Raw genomic sequence first — 27,763 nt, forward strand, 5'->3', positions numbered from 1 at the left:
AAACTCAGAATCCAGTTGATCATGATCACCGCAATTAATACAAATTTCAGATTGTATTCAATGGCTTTTCAGCTTTAAGCCATCAGTGTCTTATTCTGGTTCATAGGCTTTTAACAGATGTGTTCAACTAGCCAATGAGCTAGGACCAGATCTGTCGGGCTGACCAATGGAATCTTTCCAGATCTGTTGGACTGTCCAGTGGAGTCGTTCCAGATCAATGGGCTGACCAATGGACTGACACCAGGTCTAGCCAATGGGTTCTCAAGACCCCCGGGCTGACCAATGAACTGGCACCAGGTGTACAACTGGCTTTGCCTCATTGGATCAAAGTCTGAGAGCTCGATGGTTTTGATTTCTGTCGATGGGCCTGTGAGAGTTGCAGGGCAGTGACACACCTTGTAGATAGGACAACTTCAAAATAAAGCAAGGAACGGTGAGGATAAAGACACACTGCTACATTCTGGTGGCACTGGAAAACTATCATATCCCTTTACAATTCCTGCAAGTTGATGTTTCTGTTGTAATCATGACCACGAATGAGTTTCCTTTTCGGAAGGTTCTTCACAAATTACTAATGCATCCATTGGCAGACAACACAAAACCCCAACCCCCACCCACCCGCAGCTAACCTTCTCTCCAACAAAATGCAAGCAAATCTTCTGAACTTTCACAATGCCCTGTCAAGAAACACAATTTTCTAAAGTATCCACACGGCAGAGCAGAACTGTCTTTGCCTTTCTCTGAAAAATGGGCTGCCAACCACAGAAGGTCTCAAGCTTTGAGATCTTCTTACCTTTAACAGGGGTGTCCCGATATTCCCCCTGATCCCCACCCCCCCACCCAAGCCCCCTGTCAGCTTTCCAGCTTCTCCAGGTGCCCTATCAGATTGAGATGACTGAGATGAGGTGCTGACAGGTACCAGATGGTATCCATAGGAGCTCCACCAAATTGAACTGCAAGTACCCAATGAAAAATCCACAGAAGACGTCCGTCAGGTAATGCCGACCAATCATGACACGGGAGATGCCGATGACTCCAGCCCAGATCACTAAGAGGATCCGCAGGGGCACAGCTAGGACCAGATGGCTGAAGAAGAATCGAGTCACCATGACAGCTCTGCTGGCTTGTCCAGCTGGGAACGCGAAGACATCCATGACGACATAATCCAGCAGGCTGGGACTCACCTCCGAAGGAGCCTTTCTCTTCACCATCTTCTGCACTGCTGCCACCACTAGCAGGTCAAGGATCAAGGCTGGAAAGGTGAAAGGTCAGAATGTCAACAAGCATTCGACTCAAACATTTTGGCAGAGCACGGGGAACAATGGCCATGCACCAGCAAGCAATTTAACAAGTTCTAATAAATCTCGAATAAATAACTATCAAATTACAAAAACCAAAAACTATCGAGCTCTCAGACTCGGATCCAATGAGGCAAAGCCAGCTTTACTCCTGGTATCTGTTGAGAGGCCATTGGTCAGACCTAGTACCAGCCCATTGGTCAGCCCAAGGAACATGGTAATAGCCTATTTGTCAGCTCAAAACACCTGGTGAAAGCCCATTGGTTAGACCAACACATTTGGTGCCATCCATTGGTCAGCCCAACAGATATTAGTCCAGTGACATCACCATACTGCCACCATGTATAATGATTCTAGAATCCCAGGGTATGGATGATGGATCTTGGGTTCAAATCTCAGCAGAGCAGATACTGAAAATGAATTGAATCAAATTCTGGAATGAAAAGCTACCCCATGGCAGCTACTGTTCATTGTTGTTATAAACCCATCTGATTCATTTATGTCCTTTAGGGAAGGAAATCCACTGTCCTTACCTGGTCTGACCTACATGTGACTGCAGATCCATAGCAATGTGGTTGACTTTTAACTGCCCTCTGGGCAACTGGAGATGGGCAATAAATGCTGCCTAGACAGTGATGCCCTCATCCTGAGATCAATTTTTTTTAATATATTGGATACCCACAAAGGGGTTGACAGGAACTTTTTAAAACAAAGTACATTCTATTAAGCCATATTAGGTGATAACAAGCCAGACAAATAAAAGCTTGGTCCTAGGGGTGCCTTTAAGGTGGAAAGGGTGGTGGAGAGAGAGAGAGAGAGAGAGAGTGAGTGAGAGAGAGAGAGTGAGAGAGAGAGAGTCAGAATTGGGAGCACACGAGGTAAGAATTAGAGGAGGATCAATATCCCAGAGAGTTGAGGTGTTAGAGGGATTACAGAGATAGGGAGGGTAAAGCCACATAGGGTTAGGGAATCACAGACAAGAATTCTAAAACCAAGACATTTCTTGATCGGAAATCAATATTGATCAGTGAGCAGAGGGGTTAGACCGAAACACATTTATAAGGAATAGAATGTGGATGGGAATAGGATTGCAGGACTGTTGCATGAGGAGAGATTGGTTCGACTGGGCCTATATTCAGGAAATGAGATGGGGATCGGATTGAAACATAAGACACTAACCAGGCTGGACAGACTGGATTCAGGGAGGCTGATCTTCCTGTAGGGAGTCCAGATCCAGAGGTCACAGTCTCAGGATGGAGGGGTAGACCCTAGAGGACTGAGATGAGGAGATATGTCTTCACTCGGAGGGTAATGAACCTACAGAATTCTCTGCCACAGAAGGTTATAGAGGTAAAGTGCCTCAATATAATCAAGAGCAAGCTAGATGACTTTTTTTTTTCATTTTGCAGGCATTAAGGGTCATGGGAGAAAGGGGAACATGGTATTGAGATGGAGAACCAGCCACAGTCAGATTGAACAGTCCAGCAGGCTCAATGGGCTGAATGGCCTACTCCTGCTCCTAATTTCACAAGAGTCTAGCCACACGTGTGTGGCTAGACTCTTGTGTTTATTGTAACTGATGGGGCAGGAGGTGGTTCTGTCAACAGCTGGGTGGGATGGGGCATGTCAGGAATGTGGAAACAGACCCCTCAATGGTCTTATTTATCTTATGGTCTTTTATTCTTTCTGTGTAAGTATCTGTGAGAGATGGTGTGAACTTGCCTTCAATGGTGTGTTCTCAAACTGTGGCAATACTTATGTTCTCTCCTGACACAGGAAACTGGGAGTGGATATTATGGTATTGAAGAATCCAACTGATAGTGTTTTCAATTATTTATTATGTACAGACATTACATTTCTCAGGTACTTAAGTGTCTGGGCTAAAATGAAGCTATTAGTTTACATCAGAGTGTCATGTTTCAAGTGGTCTGAGCTAGGATGAAGATTGAGACCTTTAGACCTCCAGTGACATGCTATGAATCAATGGTGATATCATCTCTCAAAAACATACAGATCATTAGACAGATCATTATATTGAGGCACTTTACCTTTATAACCTTCTGTGGCAGAGAGTGTGTGTATGTGAGATAGAGCATGGAAGTCAGAGAGAGAGGGTACATTGTGTGAGGAAATAAATTATGTCAATGAGTGTGTGAGAGAGTGAGGATGTCCAGCATTAGCCTTTTCAAAGTCCCAAGCTCCCTGGTTTTATGGAGGAACTACAGCTGTGACAGCGTTGGTGATTACACAGTCTCCCTCACTGCTATTTTCTCTGTAGCTCAGTAACTGATCCAAAAAATCAGGACTAGCAGCTGACGCTGCTATCAATCAAAAAACTGCACATCACACAATCTGAATCTGTCCGGCTGACCTACATACCAGTAACTAAATTCTCTCCCTCATATGTGAATGGAACGTGGGTAAGTACAGGGGGAAGCAGAAACCTCAAACACTAACCAACGAAATTCTACAGAATTCCTTAATTTCACTTACTCCTCTCCAATCCAATCAATATTTCAATGCAGTCAAACATGTGACTAACGAACACTTGGAAACAGCCATGAAATCTTGAACGGTTGATGAATTCCTGTCTTTGCAGCTAGTGTGTGTGTGCCTGAAGGTACAGAAAGTAATAGATACATTGTAGTAATTCTAGGAATAGGAGTCGTCCATTTGGCCCTTTGAGTCTGATCTATCATGGAGTTAGATCAGTGCTGATCTGCATCCTACCTCCATTTCCTCACCATAGTTAGAGTCATACAGCATGGAAACAGACACTTTGGTCCAATCAGTCCATGCTGAACATTATCCCAAACTAGTCTAATCCACCTGCTCCTGGCCCCTATCCCTCCAAACCTTTTCCTATTAATCCAAACGTTTTTTAAATGTTGTAATTGTACCCACATCCATCACTTCCTCAGGAAGTTCATTCCACATACAAACCACTCTCTATGTAAAATATTTGCCCCTCATGTCTTTTTAAAATCTCTCTCCTCTCACCTTAAAAATGTGCTCCTTCATCTTGAAATCCCCTAGCCTAGGGAAAAGACAAATACCATTAACTCTATCTACATCTCTCACTATTTTATAAACGTCCCTACAGTAATCTTTCAGAGTATTCCCAAACAGGTATATCCAACTCATTTTCAAAACTTATCACCCCACATTCTCAACAATGTTTTGTCTCTAGGGGTGGAGGGTGTGGAGCAAGTGTTCCAGATTCATTCTGAGTGAGGAAACGTTTCCCGATATCACCCCTGAACAGCCTGGCTAAGATTTTAAGAAGTTAACCCTTGGCTTGAGACCCCCCTCCCACGCCATGTCTGAACAGCACTAGGAGAAATGGGTTCCCTCTCACTCTCCTCTTAAAACATCTAATATCCAAAAGCACCTCGATTAAAACACGCTGTAAGCTTCTTATATTTGACAGAATTTTTAATCTGATGAGGTCACTCATGAGCTGGGCAGCGAAGATAGAGAGAACTGCTCCCATTTACATAAGGATCAAGAACGAGAAGTTGTGGATTTAAAGTTATGAGCAAATTAAGCAAGGGAAATGTGAGGTAACCAAAAGACCTGCTGGGTGCTGGAAATAAGAAACAAAAAACAGAAATTGGTGGAATTTCTGGCAGCATCCATGCAGAGAAATCAGAGTTAAAGTTTTGGGTCCGGTCACCCTTCCTCAGAACGTTTTGGGTCCAGTGACCCTTCCACAGATGCTGCCAGACCTGCTGAGCTTTTCCACCAATTTCTGTTTTTTATAGGATAGAATATCCTTTATTGTCACTTGTACTCCAGTACAGGAGTACAATGGCTGCCTTTTGCTGGTGCCATCTTAGGTGTGAGTATCTAGTTACAAATCTTAGTTTTGTGTTGGGAAGTTTTTTCAATCAGTGAGTAGTTAGGGTGTGGAATGCACTGCCTGCAGGTTCAACTGAGGCATACCAGAGGAAATCGGATGGTTATTAGGATAGAAATGGTATGCGGGGAAATGGAGAAAAGACAGGAGATTGGCACAACCCAATAGAACTGGTACAGGCTTAATGGACTGAACTGCCTCCTTCTGCATCATGACAATGCTGTGATTCTGAATACAAGCCTGGTGCGTGTGACCTGTTACTATATTGTAACCCTGTTAGTGTCCCACAATGGTCCCAGGATGTCTGGGGGTGGAGATCATTTGACCTGAGGGTGCACAGACATGGGGCACATTTTGCAACCTCCACTAAAATCTTAATTAAATGGTTGTTAAATCTGTTTTCTTTCAGTCTGAAATGGGTCTTTACTTCACCCAACTCCAAATGTTAAATTAAGCAGGAAAAGCCTCTGAGATTTTACGGAGGGCTTTATTGGAGGTTTAGCACAAAAATCAGTTTCCACCATCTGGATCCCTTCCCTGTCCAGAAACCAGCCCCCATTGGGCAAGAATTCAGCGTATGTTTATAAGACTGACTAATACGGGGCATTGTAATTTCAACCAAAATTGCAAAGAAAACTGTGGCAACTAAATATGGGAACTGGTGGGGGATAATAACGTATCCATATGTCCCTGTGGTGCCCACTTTTCATGAAAAGGTGCAAGTGCCAGTGGAGGCTGCATACTCCCTCTTCATGGAGCCCGGGCTCCCAACTTTCCCACAAAGGAGGGCCAGGCAGTTGGGGAATAAATAAAGCAACGTCTTAAATAAATAAACACAATCACCCAATATAAACACTGTCATAGAATCCCTATAGTATGGAGACACGCCGTTTGGCCCATTAAGACCACACCAGCACTCCGAACAGCATCCCACCCAGACCCATCCCATGAAGTTACATTTTGCATGGCAAATCCACTCTAACCTGCACATCTTTGGGACTGTGGGAGGAAACCCATGCAAACGTAGGGAGAATGTGCAAACTCCACATAGACAGTTGCCCGAGAGTGGAATCGAATCAAGGGTCCTTGGCGCTGTGAGGCAGCAGGCTAACCACTGAGCCAATAGGGCCAAAGTGGCAAAATCCAAAGGAAACAAAAAAGATCAAACAATTAAAGACGGGAAAGCAAAGGCAGGGGGTTGCAAAATCAGAATGGTACTTGAATGGGAGATAATGTACTACAGGCCCAACATTGGCCATCTGTCCCATATAGCTTCAAGGTACCAGTGGACATTATGTGCTCTTTCTCTAAGAAGAGTGGGTATGGATGTAGCTGTAAAAGAGAGGCAGGTGGTGGGGGGTGGTAGAAGGGTTAAGATGCTACTTTAGCCAAGTCCACATGCCATCGGCACCAGGTGCCCAAAGATCACAGGGATGAGGCTTTTTCAATAAGTTGAGTTTACAAAAGAACTCAATGATATTTTCTAATCAACCAGTTCAGAGATGTTATAACATACCTCTGGAAAAGGTGGGACTTGAACCCAGGCCTCCTGACTCAGAGATAGGGACACTACCACTGCACCACAAGGGTCCCCCTGGAAGCGTGCAGTAAAGTCCAAAGGGAGTATTGCCTGCTCTCAAACAATATTGGAGTTGTTCCCTTTCAGCTGTAAAGGGACCTGGATTTCTAACACATTGACAGAAAGGCTCAGAGAGAATGCAGATGAGAATAGCTCTAAGGACGAGAGGTTTTAGTGATGTGGATGGATTGGAGAGCAAAGAGGGAGAAACTATTCGCATTGGTGGAAAGATCAAGAAACAGATGGCCCAGAGTTAAGATCATTGATGAAGGAAATGATGACAATACAATGGAAACCTTTCTCGCCCAGCAAGTGGCCAAGGTTCTGGAATGTGCTGTCAGGGTGTGTGAGACAGAGGCCCATTTAATTGAGTCCTTCAACAGGAAAACTGTCATTATCTACAAAGGAAAACTGTGCCAGGTTACGGTCAGGGATTGGCTCAAGGTGAAGTGCTCATTTGTTGAGCTGGTGCTAGTATTTAGCAAGGGGCTGAATGGTCTCCTTCTGTAGTGTAACTCCTCCGTGTGTTAATAAGCACTGGTGACGATGAATGCGGTTTGAAATGCACCTGAAAGATGGAAAGGTTTAGTACAGACAGACATAAATATAACAATAGGCTCCAGAATCACTTCACATCAGCCCAATGTTAATAAACTCTTTGATGTACCGATGGTAATTACAAATCTGCTTTTCTGATCAGCTTACTCATTTCCCTTTGCACTGTCTCAAAACAGCAAACGTTCGAGACTATCAGAAGATCAAAGCCCAGACACCCACAAAGGTTACACACACTGCTCCACTTACAGGATGTATAAAGAGGTGGAACATTCCAGACCATTTTTAACATTCAATGGTATCAAGACAGAACAAGTCTCATAGCCTGAGCCTATTATCTTAATAAATACTTGTTTCAAAAATCAGAATGGCGTTTGAATATTTAAATCCCACATAATTATTATTCTGGCAACCCCTCCGAAACAGAGGGTGAACAGCAATTGTCACAGTTGCTATCGAGATTGGGAGAGTGCGCTTCTGGCCAATATTTACCCTGGGTTGACGTTAATGTGACAGGTTACCTGCTGGTTATTGCTTTGCCACAAATTGGATGCCACGTCCAGTCGACTGCCACACTTCCAAACTGCTGCATTAATTGTAAAGCAGTGGGAGTAGTCCCCAGGTGGTGGAAGCAGATATATTAATGCAAGTTGTTAAATGGGTCATCAGATGAGGCATTGGTTTTGATGGTCACACCATCTCACTGTTGTACTGTGTCAGCATCGTACTAACAGCAAGATGCAGGTAGATTGGCAACGCCGCCCCAGCCAGCAATGCCCACATCCCAGGAGTATATTTTTTAAAAACATTTGCCTTTTCAGAATTTTTCTTCTCAGAATTGATAAATTATTGATAAATGATTGACTAGCCGGTGTTTCTGATAATGACTCCCTGTAAGGTCTTTGCACAGTGACAAGAAGTTATTAACCAGCCATCCTGTTTCAGCATTCAAACTTCGAAGCAGCACGTAGAGGCCATTCAGCCCATCAAGGTCATACAATCTGTAAGCTATAGGAACAGCATTAGACCATTCAGTCCATTGAGTCTGCTCCATCATTTGAACATTGGCAGATGTTTCTCAACCCCATTCTCCTGCCTTCTCCCTGTAACACTTTGATCCCCATACTAATCCAGGGTTATATATAAATCTAATGCTAAACTAGTTGCTGATATATGAATCCAGACCCGAATACTTCTTCTACAGAACGCAGCTCGGCCTATACCTGCTCCCTAACTACCAACCCAGCAACAAAGCTGTTCCCCTTTATAAGTGATCTGAATACCATCTAAGTGCCTACTGCTGTACTGCAGTAACTCACTGAGGCTATGTCCCAAGTGCTATAAAATGGGACCTGGAGTAGATAGGAAGGTGATGATTGGCACAGACACTAGGGGCCAAAGGTCCTCTTTCTATGCTGTAAAATCCAAGACTCTACAGTTCCTTTGACATCATTTTCCAAACCAAGTCTCATCCACTGACAAGGTACATGTCAAGAATACTCCCCCACTGATCTGGATGGATGCAGCTCCAACAACATTCCAGACAACATCCAGGACAGTCCAGTCCTTTTAATTGGCACCCCATGTACCGCGTTCATCGCTTAGTCCCTCTATCACTCAGGCTCTCTAGCAACAGCATGTACCATCTACATGACGTGCTGTGGAAATTCCCCAAACAGGAAGGGCTAGGATGGAAAGGTCAACAGTGAAGACCCAATTAACCAAAATTAGATTAGATTCCCTACAGTGTGGAAACCAGGCCCTTCGGCCCAACAAGTCCACACCGACCCTCCGAAGAACAACCCACCCAGACCATTCCCCTACATTTACCCCTGACTAATGCACCTAACACCACGGGCAATTTACCATGGCCAATTCACCTAACCTGCACATCTTTGGACTGTGAGAGGAAATCCACGCAGACACAGGGAGGATGTATAAACTCCACACAGTCACCCGAGGCTGGAATCGAACCTGGGACCCTAGTGCTGTAAGGCAGCAGTGCTAACCACTGAGCCACCGTGCCGCCCCAAATGTTAGGGAACAGAAACCAGATCATGTGCAGGGGAGGGTAACAAACAGGTTGGTGGTGAGGGACCTCAGATGATCTGTATTCTGTAACAGACTGTAACAGTGCCACACTCCTAATCTCTCCCCCACTGTCCCTGATTGTCACATTGCCATGACTCATTTTCCACTTGGGGACCCTGCAACCTTCAGGACTCAATATCGAGTTCAATAATTTTAAGGCCTGAGCACAATCTCCCATGTTGTTAGCTCAACCCCACATACCAGGCCTTGTCATCACATGGGCTGCTACCACACAAAACCCACTGTCATTGTCCACATTAATAGCTACTGATTCCCTCAGGCTGACCTCTACTCATTCCTTTATCTGCCCAAATATTGTTCTCTCTCTGGGCTCCATCCCACCTATGTTGGCATCCCCTACACACAGAGTCAATGGCCTAGTGGTATTATGACTGGACTGTTGACCCAGATAATGCTCTGGGGACATGGGTTTGAATCCTGTCGTGCAGATGACGGAATCTGAATTCAATAAACATCTGGAAATAAGAATCTAATGATGTCCATGATGGGAAAAGCCCTTCTTGTCCACCGATGCCATTTATGGATGAATCTACCAACTTTACCTGGTCTGACCCACATGTGACTCAGCAATGTAGTTGACGGTTAACTGTCCTCTGGGCAATAGATGTTCTCATCCTGTGAATGAAATAAAAACCTTTCCCATAGCCACGTTAAATCGATGCTTTCAAAAGGGGAATCGGATTGTTATCTGGAAAGTAAAATTAAAATGTCAGGTAAGGGATAGGGTGTGGGAATTGCAGAAAGCCAGCACAGGTACGATGGACTGAATGGTCTCTTTCTGGGCCATAACCATTCTACCATTGGCTGAACTCAATGCAGCTGCAGCCACCACAGGAAGAGATTGCCATGTCGACCAAGTTGCAGCCCCACAGAATCTTCACAAACAGACCATGATGGAAACCATTAGACAGCTAACTTTGACACATCTGATGCTTTTTGAGGGAAAGTTGAGGGGGCGGCAGATCTTAATGTTCTTCAACCACGATGAATCACAGATATATTGTTTTCCATCTCTCTGCAGCTTGCTCGGGGTTGTATCTTTCCAGTTATTAATCATTTCCTGTTTCCTTTCTGTGTTTGTCAGGCACTCTGCTCTTCCTCAGTTTGTTGGTATCTGTCTTGTTTAAGGGTTTTGCAGGAAGGCTTTCTACAGATACAACAGCCGTGACTCTGTACCCCTATTGAATAGTCTTCTCAATAGGAACCTGATAACTTGACTCTTTCCACAAACTCCTGCTATCAGCAAGCAAACAGTACAACAAGACGTGGGCAGCAATTCTGTTTTAAAGATGACAGTGTGTAGGTGCTGTTTGCTGTTAATTCGCACAAGCCAGTTAGCCAGCTCTCCCCTACTACAGCTTGAACTGCCACAGGTTGCTGTTCAATTCATATCATTCTACCACCGACTTCAGTAAAAGGCCAGCGCTCACTTACTGCATTTTGAGAAGTTGTTGGTTTGTGTCTTTGCTTGCTCAGAGTCTCACTCCGGTGCACATTAATACTGAAGTCAAAAATCACACAACACCAGGTTATAGTCCAACAGCTGCCCCTTCATCAGGTGAAGTCAGGAGAATGTTGCTGCAAAAGCTTGTGATTTCAAACGAACCTGTTGGACTATAACCTGGTGTCATGTGATTTTTGACTTTGTCCACCCTAGTCCAACACCAGCACCTCCACATCTCTAATACTGAAAAGTTAGGGAACCACTTGGTCAATGAAGCAAACAATTTCAAGGCACACCCAACTTTTTCAGCTGAATCGATTGCTTATAAACATCACTGTGACTCTCAGCACACACACACAGTCTGGAGTCTACATGCACGCGTGGTCTATACACAGGTGTTATCGGAGATCCAAGCATATGTGGTATCAGAAGTCTACACACCACATATTAGTGGACGTCTGTCTACATGCAGTATCAGAAGTCTACACACATATGTTCTTGGAAATGTCTTTGAAGAATATCGGATATCTCTGAGACCACAATATCATAAGTGTACACATATACAACAGACCTCTATATACACGTGGTATTCAAGTCTGGAAAAACTTAGCAGGTCTGGCAGCATCTGTGAAGAGAAATCAGAGTTAACGCTTCGGGTCCGGTGACCCTTCCTCAGAACTCGTAGCTGGGAAAGGCTTGGTATAAATGCTGAAGGTGTGGTGGGGAAAGTGGGGAGGGGTAAACGATAGGTGGTGATGGAGCCCAGAGAAAGAGAAACAGTTGGGCAGACAAAGAGATGGGTAAAAGGTCATCCTAGGAAAGTGGATCACTGCTAATGGGGGCCATTAGCTGTTTGTGGGAGCAGCCCATGTGATAACAAGGCTTGGTGTGTGGGGTTGGGGTAAGGACATGGTAGAAGATCTCACAAGCCCTAAAATTGTTGAACTCGATATTGAGTCCAGAGACAGCAGAGTTCCCAAGCAGAAAATGATGTGCTGTTTTTCCACTTTGTGCTGAGCTTCACGGGAGCACTGGAGCAAGCCTGAGACACACAGATGTTGGCTGGGAACAGGGTGTTGTGTTAACGTGGCAGGCAACTGGAAGCTCAGTGTCATTTTTATGGGCAGAACGTAGATGTTCAGTGAAGTGATCACCCAGTCTATGCTTTGTTTCCCCAAAGTAGAGGAGACCACATTGTAGTAAGCAAGTGCAGTAGACTAGATTGTGAGCATCTGCAGTCATTGTTTTTACCTCCTAGATTGTGAGAACTGCAGGTAAAGTGCTGCTTCACCTGGAAGGTATGTTTGGGTCCTTGGATATTGAGGAGGTAAATAGACAAGTATAATACCTTCAGTGGTTGCAGGAGAAGGTGCGGAAGTGAAGGAAGAATGTACCAGGGTGTTTCGGATGCACTAATCCCTGCGGAAGGTGAACAAGGGAGGGGAAGGGAATGTGTATCATCACATGGGCTGCTACCATTAACCAACCCATTGTCAGCTACTAATGATCCCCATTAGCAGCAATCCATTCCCTCAGGCTGACCTTTACTCAGGCCTCTGTCTGCCCAAGTGTATTTCTCTCTCTCTCTGGGCTCTGTCTCCACCTTTCACTTACCCCTCCCCACTTCCCCCATCCCATCTTCATCACATATACTAACCTTTTGTTATCTACCATCATTCTAAAGAAGGGTCACTGGACTTCAAATGTTAACTCTGTTTCTCTCTCTCTGCAGATGCTGCCAGATCTGCGGAGTTTCTCCAGCAATTTCTCTTTTTATTTCTGATTTCCAGCTACCACAGTTCTTTGTGTTTTTTGTATCAGAAATCTACACACACACACCCTGTATCCGAGGTCTTTGGGCATTGCTGGTGGTTTGCTTCCAGTCGGTAGCGGTGCCTGGTGTCAGCAGATACTGCCTTCAATAAGACACTGAGGCTCCAGAGAACCTCAGAAACAGACTCAGCCTTGATGCTCAGGTGAAACAGTGCAGATTTTACAACACACTTTTCCCTGTGTCACCAAATACCACTAGCTGACATCCACTGAGCTCCTACGCCACCTCTGATCCTCTCTTGATGTGAAAACCACCTTGTTTTCAAATCCCTCCATCCTGCCATGTCATTTCCTGTTCTGTAATCTCCTCCAGCCCCACAACCCTCTGCCCACACACATTTCTCCAATTCTAGCCTCTTGAGGATTTTTGGTTTTCATCAATCCACCATTCATAACTATAATTGGGTGCATTTAGGGTCAAGCACTGAATTTCCATCCAGATATCTGTCTACTTTGCTTTCTTCCTTTAAGATAATTGTTAAAACTTCTCTCCTTTATGTTTCTAATCCCTCATTTTGGCTCCTGTTTTATTATGTTCCTGTGAAGAGCCTTGGGAAATTTTAGGTTGAGATACCTGCTCGGCAAGGACGAGTTGACTGAAGGGTCTGTTTCCGTGTTGTACCTCTCTATGACTCTAAAGGCACTATATAAATGCAAGCTGTTGTGAATTAATTGGCCATTAAACCCTCCAGAAAAAAAGTTAATTTCCACAGTTAACAACGGAAGTGTCTAATTAATGACACGATATTTGTTAATAAAAGCATTAAAGCCAGAATTTTCCAGCTCCTATTAGTTCCAAAGAAGAGTCATGTAAACTCAAAACGTTAACTCTGTTTCTCTCTCCATGGATGCTGAGTTTCTTCAACAATCGCTGTTTTTATTATTGATAACTGTTAAAGTTCATTGATCAATCTTTCACACCTAGAAAGTGAATAATTAAACATGTGTGGTTCCATTCCACCTTGTAGCAAATTGTTGTTGGAAATATCGATATTTAAACGTCCTTCTAGATTTTCTTCTATTTATCATTCCCTTCTTTCTTTCCCTCATGTTTGTTGTTGTTTCTGTGAATTCACTCTAATTCACCCATGTTAATACATACTCCTCCTCAGTTTTTGTCTTGTTTCGTTCTAAATCATTTAATCTCAGATAGAGTGGAGTCCCTCATTCATTGATACACTCACTCACAGTTCCATCAGCTCACACACCCAACAAAGAAAAGGGTGATCAATGTTTTAAAACCTAACCATTGTGAGCAGGCCGCTTGACATGATAATGAACAAATAAAACAGCAGCAAAAGTAGGCCTGCTTCACCGTTGTTGGAGATGTACCACTCAGACGCAGACCCTTTGGTCCAACTCATCCATGCTGACCAGATATCCTAACTTAATCTAGTCCTATTTGCCAGCACTTGTCCCATATCCCTCTTAACCCTTCCTATTCATATACCCATCCAGATGCCTTTTAAATGTTGTAACTGTACCAGCCTCCAACACTTCCCTGGCAGCTCATTCCATACACGTACCTTCCTCTGGGTGAAAGAAAATGCCCCTTAGGTCCCTTTTAAATCTTTCCCTTCTCAGTTTAAATCCATGCCCTTTAGTTCTGGACTTACCCACCCCGGGTCTATTTACCCTATCCAGGCCCCTCATGATTTTATAAACCTCTATAAGGTCACCCCTCAGTCTGGGGACTGGCTCTGAGCTGACTGGTCACAGCCAGCGTAAAGGATGACTTGATGACAGGAAACTAGCCTCTGTGCAGTTATTTCACATTGTAATGTTGAATTTCTAACTTTATTTCTTTACTTTTCTGCTGTAATCTAAGAAAGACTTTAATGTTGAACTTTTAACTGTATTTCCTTATTTTTCTCCTTTGTACCTGAGATTTTGTACCTAGGTACCTTTGTACCTAAAATGGCAGCAGGAATGGCGACATTGTACACTTTTCACTGTCCTCCTGTATCCCTGTATCTGAGTACTTGTGACAATAAAATGTAAATCCAATTCCAAAATCTAATCCCAAAATCTAATTCTGAGGGGAAACACATTCAGCATACTCGGCTCTGGGCCAAAGTGCTGGAAACTGGGAATAAAATATATAGGCCAGCACAGCCTCAATGGGCCGAAGAACTCTGTGTAGACCTCCATGATTCTCTGACCTCATCAAGACCATTCAGGATCTTACACACTTCAATTATCCCTCACTCTCTAAACTCCAGTGGCAATAAGCTCAGTATATCCAGCCTTTCCTCAAAACAACCCACTCATTCCAGCTCTCAATGTGTAAACCTCCCTCCGAACCCTCTGAAGAGCTACCCAGCTTCACCTTCCCCCCCCCCCCCCCCCCCCACCTCCCTGGATACTATGGGGGAATTTAGCATGATTAGAGACAAAACAAAACTGCAGATGCTGGAATCCAAGGTAGACAGGCAGGAGGCTGGAAGAACACAGCAAGCCAGGGCAGCATCAGTAGGTGGGGAAGTCAGGTTCGGGTGTATCCCTTCTTCAGGGCTGGAGGGTGGGTGCAAGGGGAGCTGCAAAGATGGGGGGGGGGGGTTGGGAAATCAGGGGAGGGAGGATGCAGGTTTGTGAGGTAGGAATAGTTGAACACAGATAAATGTGGATTTCAACAGCTTCCTAATTTGCCCTCCCCGTAACATTATCCCCGTCCCAAGCCTCCAACTCGGTACCGCTCTCCGGACCTGTCCATCATTCCCCCCTCTGACCCATCACCTTCGCCCTCACCATCATCCACCTATTGTTTTCTTAGCTACCTTTCTCCAAACCCCACCCCCTCCCATTTATCTCTCAACCCCAACCCACAAGCCTCATTCCTGATGAAGGGCTTATGCCCGAAATGTCGATTCTCCTGCTCCTCGGATGCTGCCTGACCTGCTGTGTTTTTCCAGCAGTACACTCTGGACTCTGATCTCCAGTCCTCACTTTCCCCTAGGTGAACATAGGTAGAGAGTGAATTTAGCATAATTTAGCATGGTCAATCTACCTAACCAATCCAATCTTTGGACTGCGGGAGGATGTGCAAACTCCATACAGACAGTTGCCCGAGGATGGAATTGAACCTGGTCCCTGGCACTGTGAGGCAGCTGTGCTAACCATTGGGCCACCCTTGTTACATAAGAAACTAGTAGATATTTTGGTTATGAAGAATCCAACAAGCATTTATTCTAGTTAACTATTACATCCAAGCATTAAATTTCTCAGACACATAGATGTTTGGGCTAACATTGAACAATTATATTAATAACATAACAGCGTGCTTTCAGCAGAGTGTCATGCTTCAAGTGATCCTGGGCTTAGATGGAATCAGAGACCTTCGTACCCTCAGGTCACATGCAGCATGACTCTGAAAGGTATACTTCCCACTAACCGTCAGGCATAGCACAGCACTAACTGCAGCTCACCAAACCAAAATCACTGGGTATGACACACAATGAACCATCCATCAAAATGACCAGCAGGGAAGGCCTGCATCAGTTCACCATGTACATAGACTTCATAGAATCACAGAGTGGCACAGCGCAGAAGGGGTCCATTCAGCCTATCGTGCCTGCACCAGCTCATCAAATGAACATCATCACCTCGCACCTTTTCCCCCATATCCCCTGTGCAATTTCTATCCAAATCCAATGCCTCTCTTGAATGTTTCAATTGAACCTGCCTCCATCACAGTAGAAGGCACTGACTGAAAAATATTTTCTTCACATTACCCTTGTTTTGTTTGCAGATCACTTTCAATTTACATCCTTTTACAAGTGGAAAACATTTCTCCCTATCTCGTCTGTCCAGCCCACTCATGACTTTGAAAACCTCCACCAGATTTCCTGTCTTCCTTCTTCTCTCCAGGGAGAACACTCCCAGCTTTTTCAATCTAATCTAAACTATAATCTAATCTATCCTTATCATTGAAATTTCTCATCCCCTGGGACCATTCATATAAACTACTTCTGCACTCTCTCCAATGTGTTCACGTCTTTCCTATTAAGTTAACACCCACACCTGGACACAATACTCCAGCTGAGGTCTAACACCTGACTTTGGGCTGAGATATTGACCTTCCTCCAATCATATTGTGTAGCTTAGTGTGCTACATACACAACTCAATCTGAAGCTTGAGAGTTCAAATCCCAGACCTGAGCATATCTGGCTTTTTTCACTGGAGTGTACGGGGTTGAGGGTGACCTTATAGGAAGTTATAAAATCATGAGGGGCATATAGAAGGTGAGTAGCAAGGGTCTTTTCCCCAGGCTAGGGGAGTTCAAAACTAAGGGGCATATTTTTAAGGTGAGTGGAGAAAGATTTAAAAGGGACATGAGGGGCAATGTTTTTTTACACAGAGGGTGATTGGTGTGTGGAATGATTTCCAGAGGCGATGGTAGATGTGGGTACAGTTTCAACATTTAAAAGACATTTGGATAAGTACATGAATAGGAAAGGTTTGGAGGGAAATGGGCCAAATGCAGGCAGGCAGGACTAGTTTAGTTTAGGAATATGGAATAGTTGGACCAAAGGGTCTGTTTCTGTGCTGTATGACTTAATGACTCTAGGACCAGAGATCCTTCAGACCAGCCCCTGCAATGCTGAATTGCAGGAGACACTGTCTTTTTGATGATATTATTAATCCTAAGCTCCTCTGCCTTTCTAAATTTACTCAGCTGGCCATATTTCTTACACAATCTAACAATGCCACACTCCAAAATCTGCTCAAATGGTTGTTTTTTTTCATTCATTCACAGTATGTGGGTGTTCACTGGCTAGGCCAGAATTTATTGTCCCTCCCTGATTGCTCAGAGTCACCTACATTGCTGTGGGTCTGGAGTCACATGGAGATGCAAATGACAGATTTCCCTTCCCTAAAGGACATTAGTGAAACAGATAGGTTTTTTGTAAAATAACAATTGATAGTGGTTACAGATTTTTATTAATTTCAAATTTTAGAATCTGCCCTGGTTGGATTTGAACCTATGCCCCTGGAACATTAGTCTGGGGTTGTTAGGACCCAGACTAACAACCTGGGTCTGGGTTGTTAGGTCCAGTTGTATCACCACTATACAAGGGTCTTCCTTAAAATGTTGCGAGAAAGTGCTACATTGATAAAAGGAAGCTTTGCATCTATGAGTAGAAACAGAAAACAGAAGCAGGAGTTGGTCATTCGGCCCTTCAAGCCTGCTCCGCCATTCAATATGATCATGGCTGATGATCCAACTCAAGCCCCTGTTCCCGCTTTCCCCCCATAATCTTTGATCCCTTTAGCCCTAAGAACTAAATCTAACTCCTTCTTGAAAACATTCAATGTTTCATCCTCCACCACTTTCTGTGGCAGAGAATTCCACAGGCTCCCCACTCTCTTGAAGACATTTCTCCTCAAACATTGGATCACTGGACCTGAAATATTAACTCTCTCTCTTCCTCTCTTTCCATAGATTGCTGCCAGACCTGCTGAGTTTCGCCAGCAATTTATGTTTCTGTTCTTTTCAGATCTCCTGTGTCCACGATTCTCTCTTTTATTTATTGGGTTAATGTCACTGGTTAAATTAAATGTTAACCTGGTTAAATTAAGCATGAGTTAATTAAAATGTGAATCAGTTAATGTCAACTTTATAAACTTTAGGTTTGATCAGGCTGCTGTGTTTGCTGTGGTTTCAGCCCTGGGGCTACTCCATTCTATCCCTCAGCCTAGTGCAGTGACAGCAGGTTTATTAAAAGACGCTCCCAATCCGTAACCTATCAGTTTACACTGAACCTGTTTACTGCAGAGTCCAGAAGGTACAGCTCTCAGCACTAATTGTTATATGCATTCAGCACACAATGTCGTGGGAGTATTACGGAGGGCAATTAGGAGGAGGAACATCAGTAGAGATTACAGTCTGTGAGGTTTGACCCCCCACTATGTAGACACAGCATCACTCAGCTGGGAGAGGTAGTACGATAGAACCCAGGTGCCGGAGTAGGCCATTCAGCAGAGTCCTCTCTGCCACTCAATGAGATCATGGCTGATTTGATCATTCTCAACTCCAGGCTCCTGCCTTTTCCCCCATATTCCCTCACTGGTTATATTCAATGCATTAACATTTCAGGTCCATTGATCCAATGTTTGAGAAGCATTGTCTTCCCCCAGAGAGGTGAAAAATGTGTTGCTGGAAAAGCGCAGCAGGTCAGGTAGCATCCAAGGAGCAGGAGAATCGACGTTTCGGGCATGAGCCCTTCTTCAGGAAGAAGGGCTCATGCCCGAAACGTCGATTCTCCTGCTCCTTGGATGCTGCCTGACCTGCTGCGCTTTTCTAGCAACACATTTTCAGCTCTGATCTCCAGCATCTGCAGTCCTCACTTTCCCCCAGAGAGGGGAGAGTCTGTGGAATTCTTCGCCACAGAAAATGATGGAGGACAAACATTGAATGTTTTCAAGAAGTTAGATAGAGTTCTTAGGGCTAAAGAGATCAAAGGGTATGGGGGGTACAGGAACAGGGGACTGGATTGGATGATCAGCCATGATCATACTAAATGGCAAAGAATTCCACCGATTCACTCCCCTCGAAGAAATTCCTCCTCATCTCTGTCTTGAAGAAGCGACCCCTTACTCTGAACTGATGCCCCCAGTCATATTCTCCCACAGGGAAAAGCAACCTCTCTGCATCCACCCTGTCAAATCTTCACTGCATCTGGGATGTTTCAATGACCAGGAGGAAGTTGATAAGCCATGAGACAGTGAGCACAGTCCAAATACAGGCCATTGCCTCAATTCATCAGCGCTTCCAAAAAACAGAACTTAAACATGTGAAATGCAGCACAGGTCATTCATTCCATCAATCCTGTGCTGGCGGTTAGTAAGATCTCCAGTCTGCTGCTCGTTCCCCACATCGTGCATGTTTAATTCCAGTCATAGAATCAATTCAACATGGAAAGAGATCATTGAGTCCACACCAACGCTCCAAACAGCATCCCAACCAGAACTACCTCTCAACGTTTCCCCATGACCATGCATTTTCCCATGACTAACCCATCTAGCCTGCACATCCCTGGAACACTATGGGGAAATTTAGCATCGCCAATTCACCCTAGTCTGCACATCTTTAGACTATGGGAGGAAACTAGAGCATCCAGAAGAAACGCACGCAGACACGGGGAGAATGTGCATACTTCACACAGACGGTCGCCCAAGGCTGGAATCGAACGCGGGTCCCTGGTGTAGTGAAGTAGCAGTGCTAATCACTGAGCCACCCTACTGCCATGCTATTTGCATGATTCCTATTGAATCCTACTTTACCGCTCTTCCAAGCAACACATTCCAAATCACAACTACACATTGCTTCAAAGAGTTTCTCATCTCCTTTTCCACCAGTTCCTTGTCCAATTATAATTGCACACTGTGGTTCCTGAGCCTCCTGGCTGTGGGGACAGGTCCTCTGCACTGACTCGATTCAATGCTTCAATGGGTTTAACAGTCAGAAATAACACAGGCTGTTTTGCAAATTTTGATCTTAGAAATCTTTGTTCCTCATTCATCGGCAAAAAGGACTCAGATGGAAATTATCAAACCACATGTTGGATTTAGGATCTTATTCCCAACAGACAATGTCTGGCCATGCTTTTTGTCAGCTCCACCAAATAACAGATGGTGTCGAACTGTCTGAAACATTAGCATTATGTAGTTCAGAACCAACTCCCGCCAAATTATACAAAGCAGAACAACTACACCAAGTATCCAAACTCCCTGTGTACTGAGGGAGCGCCGTACTGTCGGAGGGGCAGCGCTGCGGGACTGTGTTTTTTGGATGCCAAAGCCGGTGCTCCTCAGTGGATATGAAGACTCTGCGGGCACTATTGTTAAGAACAGTAAGTGAGATCTCCCCAGTGCCCAGGCCAAGTGTCTTCAGTGTTATAATGGGTGACTGTGCCCAAAGACCTTAACTCTTCATCTTCTGGTCCTTGCTCCTGCAAGTTAGAGAACCAGTTCTCCTCTGTCTAACGTCTATCAGAATCCTGAACCTTCTATCAAATCGCAACTCCTTCTCCTTTGCTCCAGAGGAGAGCAGTCCCAGCATCTCCACCTAAAGCTTGCAGCTAAAACCTTCAACCCCAGGACTACCTTGGTCAATCTCAAGGATCTGGTCAGCCATCTGAGACAGTGTTGAACATCAATGCAAAGTATTTGCTGAATTGTGCGCTCTGTGCCTCAAAGAATGTATCACTGTTATTGTCTCCGAAAGACCTCTGACCACTCACTTACTATTTACAAATCCGGAGAAGATTCTTGGGGTACCTTCTGACATTCGCCATCTATTCACACATCCTGCCTTTACCAGTCACTTCCTGGTCACCTCCCCTCACAAAGTATAGTGCAGACATTGTCTGATGTAGTTTGAGTAAGGACACTCTATATTTCATTTCAAGAGATTCTCCTAGATGGTCACTGTCCACAGCCTCATGGTTTGGTGGAACCAGGCTATTGCCAGTTTCCCTAGCTCTTTTCCAGCCAATTTCTGGCCCCATTTTTATCCTGGTTTGGTCCCTCCTCATCCCCCTTGAAACATTAGTACCCTTTAGAAGTTTGGCTGTCGATTATTCCTTGATCTTCTTCATTTCTGATCCATACTTGTGATGATTGTTCTTAGCCTTGTGTTTCCAATGGTCAAGTACTGGAAAATAGGGTAGAATAGTTAGGTGGCAGACACAGGCATGATGGACTGAAGGTCCTGTTTTCTGTGCTGTAGATCTCTACGACACATGTTCCACTTGTACTCCAACCCCAGCAATACCTCCATTCGATTACACTAGGAACTCAGTGACAATGGAGGGCCTGCTGAGGACATCTCAGAAATTCCTCCCCCTCTATTCCCTTGACATCAATATCATCCGAACTGATATGAGTAATTAAAATCCCCCCAGTCTCACCCATCTATACTCCTTGGATGTCTCCAAGTTCCCTTTTATTTGCTCATGGGACATGGGTGCCACTGGATGGTCCCAGTATTTATTGCCCGTCCCTAGTTATCCCTTGAGAAAGTGGGGGGTGAGCTGCCTTCTTGACCTGCTGCAGTCCACCTGCTGTAGATAGATCCACAATATCCTTAGGGAGGGAATTCTGGGATGTTGACCCAGGAACCCTGGAACCTGATCCCCTCTTTTGTGCTTTTCTATTCTTATCAAATGGACTCTGTCCTTGGCCCCTCAAACCATTAGGTCTTTCCACCTCTACAATCAAAGAATCCCAATACTGCCGAAGCAAGCCATTTGGCTCACTGAGTCCATACTAACCCTCCAACAGGAAACTCCTTCCTCACCTGACCTCTGTAACCCTACATTTACCATCATGAACCCACCTAGCCTACACACTATGGGCAATTTAGCATGGCCAATCCACCCTAATCTGCACATGGAGTCATAGAGATGTAAACAGACCCTTTGATCTATGCTGACCAGATATCCCAACCCAATCTAGTCCCACCTGCCAGCACCCGGCCCATATCCCTCCAAAGCCTTCCTATTCATATACCCATCTAAATGCCTCTTAAATGTTGCAATTGTACCAGCCTCCACCACATCCTCTAGCAGCTCATTCCATATACGTACCATCCTCTGCATGAAAACGTTGCTCCTTAAGTCTCTTTTATATCTTTCCCCTCTCACCCTAAACCTATGCCCTCTAGTTTTGGACTCCCCGACCCCAGTGAAAAGACTTTGCCTATTTATCCTATCCATGCCCCTCAATTTTGTAAACCTCTTTAAGGTCACCCCTCAGCCTCCGACGCTCCAGGGAAAACAGCCCCAGCCTGTTCAGCCTCTCCCTGTAGCTCAGATCCTCCAACCCTGGCAACATCCTTGTAAATCTTTTCTGAACCCTTTCAAGTTTCACAACATCTTTCCGATACAAAGGAGACCAGAATTGCACGCAATATTCCAACAGTGGCCTAACCTGTACAGCCGTAACATGACCTCCCAATTCCTGTAATCAATACTCTTGACCAATAAAGGAAAGCATACCAAACGCCTTCTTCACTATCCTATCTACCTGCGACTCTACTTTCAAGGAGCCATGAACCTGCACTCCAAGGTCTCTTTGTTCAGCAACACTCCCTAGGACCTTACCATTAAGTGTATAAGTCCTGCTAAGATTTGCTTTCCCAAAATGCAGCACCTCGCATTTATCTGAATTAAACTCCATCTGCCACTTCTCAGCCCACTGGCCCATCTGTGGGCTGTGGGAGGTAACACATGCAGACACGGGGAGATGTCTGTGTGGAGTTTGCACAGTCACTAGAAGGTGTAATTGAATCTGGGTCCCTGGCGCCAAGGCAGCAGTGCTAACCCCTGAGACACCATGCCACCCAATATCTTCCCAACTCACACAACAAGCCCACCTGCCTGTTTTCCTTCCTATCTTTGAAGTCTTTATATCCTTAAAAGGTGAAGTGCCCAGATCTCACCAATCTTAAGCCATCTTTGAGATACTCCATGTATTCACCATCATCTTGCTACATGGCTCATTGTGTTCACCAGAATTTGTATGTTTATACACCCACATCAAAACACTACTTTTGTATTTCTCACAGTCCTCCACAGCACACTCCCATCTGCGATATGTAAGATGTATAAGGTTATGAGGGTGTTAGACAGTGTGGATATGAAGCAGTTGCTAACAAGGGGCCATCATTTCTAGGTGAAATGGAGGAGGTTGAGAGGGGATTTGAGGAGAACATTTCTCACCCAGAGGATGGCAGAGATCCTCTGCCAAGGAGGGGATTGAGGCGGGAAACCTCCCAACCTCTCAAAGGTAGGTGGATAAGCAACCAGTGTCATAACATCCAAGGCTGTAGGCAGAGTGTTGGAAAGTGGAACCGCTCTAGATTTAGAGTTGTTTCTGGCAGTGCAGACCTGATAGGATAAAGGGCCTCATAGAATTAGACAGTACAGAAGGGGCCATTTGGTCCATTGAGTCCCTACGACCAGACAAGTCCCACACTTCTGTCTGGTATGATCAGACGATTTTTCTTTCCTCTCCCCAGTTTTTGATCTCTTCCAGTGGTCAAGATGTCAACTCTGCTGAGCGAGGTAGTCTTTGTAGAGGATAGACCAAAGGAGAAGAGCTTGAGGGACGTTGTGAAGGATTGCTATGCAAAGTCTGCGGGCCTTTTAAACACCCTGATGATACAGAGAAACAACAGGCACTCACATGGAGCTAGTTCCCTATGATGGGTGATAACCTAAGGCCATTATTCCTAGACTATTACCTCAAAGATCTTTGTAATGCCCAGGGGACCCAGGTTTAAACCCTGTCATAGTCACACAGCACAGAACACCCTTCAGTCCAACTCATTCACAGTGACCAGACATCTCAGTCTAACCTAGTCATTTTGGTAAGGCAAACCAGGGCAGGACTTGCCCAGTTAATGGGGAGTGTTGCTGAATGGAGACCTAGGGGTGCAAGTAGATAGTTCTTTTAAAGTAGAGTCACAGGTTGACAGAGTGGTGAAGAAGGCATTGGCACGCTTGCCTTTATTGGTCAGAACATAGAGTATAGGAGTTGGGAGGTCATGTTATATTTGTATCGGTCATTGGTGAGGCAACATTTAGAACATTACATACAATTCTACAGGAAAGATGTTAAACTTGAGAGGGTGCAGAAAAGATTTACAAGGATGTTGCCAGGAGGATTTCAGCTATAGGGAGAGGCTGAATAGGCTGGGGCGGTTTTCCCTAGAGCATCAGAGGCTGAGGAGTTTATACAGGTTATAAACCTTTTAGAGATTTATAAAATCATGAGGGACATGGCTAGGCTGAATGGCCAAGGTCTTCTACCTAGGGTGGGAGAGTCCAAAACTAGAGAGAAAAGATTTAAGATGAGAGGAGAAAGATTTAAATGGGACCTAAGGGATCGCACTGTGGGTGGTGTGTGTGTGTATGGAAACAGCTGCCAAAGGAAGTGGTGGATGCTGGTACAACTACAACATATAAAAGGCATCTCGATGGGGACATGAATATAAAGGGTTTAAGAGGGACATGAGCCAAATGGGACTAGGTCAGATTAGGATATCTGGTCAGCATGGACAAGTTAGACCAAAGAGTCTGTTTCTGTGCTGTACATCTCTATGACTGTTTTGCTGACTATCCCTAATTAATGCATATAAATCCTATCCCTCAGAATCCCCTCCAACAACTCCCTATTGTAGAATTTGAATTAAGTTTTAAAAAAATATGGATATAAGCATCTACCGATGACCATGAAACTGCTGTTGATTGCCAGACAAACCCACCTGGTTCATGAATGCCCTTTATGGTAACAGTAATGTATAACGAACCAGTATCTGCCATCCTGACCCTAAAGGTGATTCCAGGCCGTCAGCAATGTGGCTGACGTGGGAAAAGTTTGGAGGGACAGGGGTCAGGAACGGGCTGGCGTGACTAATTTAGTTTGGGATTATGTTCGGCTTGGGCTGAAGGGTCTGTTTCCGTGCTGTATGGCTCTTAACTGTCCAACTTTGGTCCAACTCGTCCACACCAACCAGATATCTCAACCCAATCTAGTCCCACCTGCCAGCACCCGGCCCATATCCCTCTAAACCCTTCCTATTCATATACACATCCAGATGCCTTTTAAAAATGTTGTAATTGTTCTAGTCTCCTCCACTTCCTCTGGCAGCTCATTCCATACACGTACCACCCTCTGTGAAAAACGTTGTCCTGTAGGTCTCTTTTATATCTTTCCCCTCTCGCCCTAAACCTGTGCCCTCCAGTTCTGGACTCCCCCACCCCAGGGAAAAGACGTCTATTCAGGCAAACGCGAGGAACGCAGATGCTGGAAACCAGAGTCTAGATCAGAGTGGTGCTGGAAAAGCACAGGTCAGGTCAGGCAGCATCCGAGGGGCAGGAAAGTCAACGTTTCGGGCAAAAACCGTTCATCAGGAATGCCTTTGCCTATTTAGCCAACAAATATGTTCCTCCTTCCCCCCCCTCAACCATCACAAGACCCACCCACAACATCTCCAGTGGCTATGTGGGGGTCTGCAGCCAAGGACAGTGTCTTTCATTGGTTTATAGGTGGTGACCAGTTGAGTTGTCTTGGCATGAGGAAGCCTTGGGCCTGACCTGAGGCCTCAGTGCCCCCTCCACCCTCTAATCCTCACCGAACAGAAGATTGAAGATGACCTCCTGCCCGGCTGCTGTGCTGCTCTTGGTCAGACAGAAGACGGTGCCCCCGATCCAGGGCACCCCGTGGCCGGTCACCCCGATGAGTTTGACGATGGGCCTGGCGCTGCTCCAGGCGGAGGAGCTGCTGGCGCAGACCCCGATCCTCTTGGACAGGCAGATGTCGATGGCCATCAGCGAGTTGACGGCGATCCCCCGGAGCGACGGGTTGAGCTGCATGCAGTCCTCCTCGGGCAGCGGCGGGCACTCCCTGCCCTCGATCGCCAACGGGGCCTGCTGCTGCTGCTGCTGCTGCGGCGGCGGCGGCTGCTGCTGCCCGCCGGCCCTCCTCAGCGAAGCCCTCCCCTCCTGAGGGCCCCTCGCGGCCTGGCTCAGGGACATGAACTCGGGCCGGTTGAGGACGTTGTCCCTCTCCCTGGCGCGCGATCGGCCCCGCTGCACGGGCATGGCTGCTCCCTTCTCGCGCTCGCGCACGCGCTCCGCTTTGCACAGGCTCCGACAATGGAGGCGTCGGCTGCAGCTGCTGGACACATTCAAACGGGCCCAGCATCGCGAGCCAAAGGACCCCCCCCACGCGACGCGACAGCTGCACGTGCTCCAACGGACTCGACGCAGCCGGCAGCCAATCGGCAGCCGCGCCCGTGCACCTGGACGGGGAGCCAATCCGAGACGGCGACCTCGCGGCATCTCCCGGGCCCAGCTGCGGTGTTCCCAGGGCATTGTGGGTACTGTAGTTCGAGGCCGGCTGCAGGGATGCTCTGGGAGCGCAACTCAATGCAATGCTGCTGCAACAAGGTCCACCTCGAAGCGGTGGGCAGGGGTCTCTGGGGTGGGTGGGAGAAAGCGTCAAGAGGATACTCCGTTCCGGGGATGGCAGAAAACACACAGATATCGTCAGAACGTGCACATGGCTCAGGTCAGGACAGCTCGCAAGAATAGCTGAATAAAGGGACAAACGAGGGAGTGCCGCACTGTCGGAGGGTCAGTGCTGAGGGAGTGGGCACTGTCAAAGGGTCAGTGCTGATGGAGTATCGCGCTGTCGGAGGGTCAGTGCTGAGAGAGTGGGCACTGTCGGAGGGTCAGCGCTGAGGGAGTGGGCACTGTCGGAGGGTCAGTGCTGAGGGAGTGCTGCACTGTCGGAGGGTCAGCGCTGAGGCAGTGGTCACTGTCGGAGGGTCAGCGCTGAGGGAGTGGGCACTGTCGGAGGGTCAGCGCGAAGGGAGTGCCGCACTGTCGGAGGGTCAGTGCTGAGGGAGTGGGCACTGTCGGAGGGTCAGCGCTGAGGGAGTGCCGCACTGTCGGAACGTCAGCGCTGAGGGAGTGCCGCACTGTCGGAACGTCAGCACTGAAGGAGTGCCGCATTATCGGAGGATCAGTGCTGAGGAAGTGCTGCACTGTCGGAGGGTCAGCACTGAGGGAGTGCCGCATTATCGGAGGATCAGTGCTGAGGGAGTGCCGCACTGTCGGAGGGTCAGCGCGAAGGGAGTGCCGCACTGTCAGAGGGTCAGTGCTGAGGGAGTGGGCACTGTCAGAGGGTCAGTGCTGAGGGAGTGCCGCATTGTCGGAGGGTCAGTGCTGAGGGAGTGGGCATTGTCGGAGGGTCAGCGCTGAGGGAATGGGCACTGTCGGAAGGTCAGTGCTGAGGGAGCGCCACACTGTGGGAGGGTGAGTGCTGAGGGAGTGCTGCACTGTCGGAGGGTCAGTGTTGAGGGAGTGCTGCACTGTCAAAGGATCAGTGCTGAGGGAGCCATGCCCTACTGCACATTATTCTATTCTGATGAGACCAAGGTCCTTTTTTTCCACTCAAGCTGATTGAGAACGATCTTGTGGTTAATATTTTCAAAATGGAAATAGTGTTGACTGCTCAATTTTATTTATTTTTGTTTTGTATCCAGAGAAGCGATTGCACACCCCTGACT

General features: G+C 46.1%; 1 protein-coding gene across 1 annotated transcript; it reads right to left on the minus strand.

The window, feature by feature from the left end:
• LOC122564975 (inactive phospholipid phosphatase 7-like) lies at window positions 1–26,457 on the minus strand. Its single transcript, XM_043720552.1, has 2 exons — window positions 25,823–26,457; window positions 1–1,252 (listed from the first exon to the last, which is right to left on the minus strand). Exons 1-2 carry the CDS (start codon window positions 26,289–26,291, stop codon window positions 882–884), a joined length of 840 nt encoding a protein of 279 aa, XP_043576487.1. The 5' UTR covers window positions 26,292–26,457; the 3' UTR covers window positions 1–881.
• Between the last annotated feature and the right edge of the window lie 1,306 nt (window positions 26,458–27,763).

Source organism: Chiloscyllium plagiosum, chromosome 30 (genome assembly GCF_004010195.1).
Source record: "Chiloscyllium plagiosum isolate BGI_BamShark_2017 chromosome 30, ASM401019v2, whole genome shotgun sequence".
In the NCBI taxonomy this organism is placed as follows: domain Eukaryota; kingdom Metazoa; phylum Chordata; class Chondrichthyes; order Orectolobiformes; family Hemiscylliidae; genus Chiloscyllium; species Chiloscyllium plagiosum.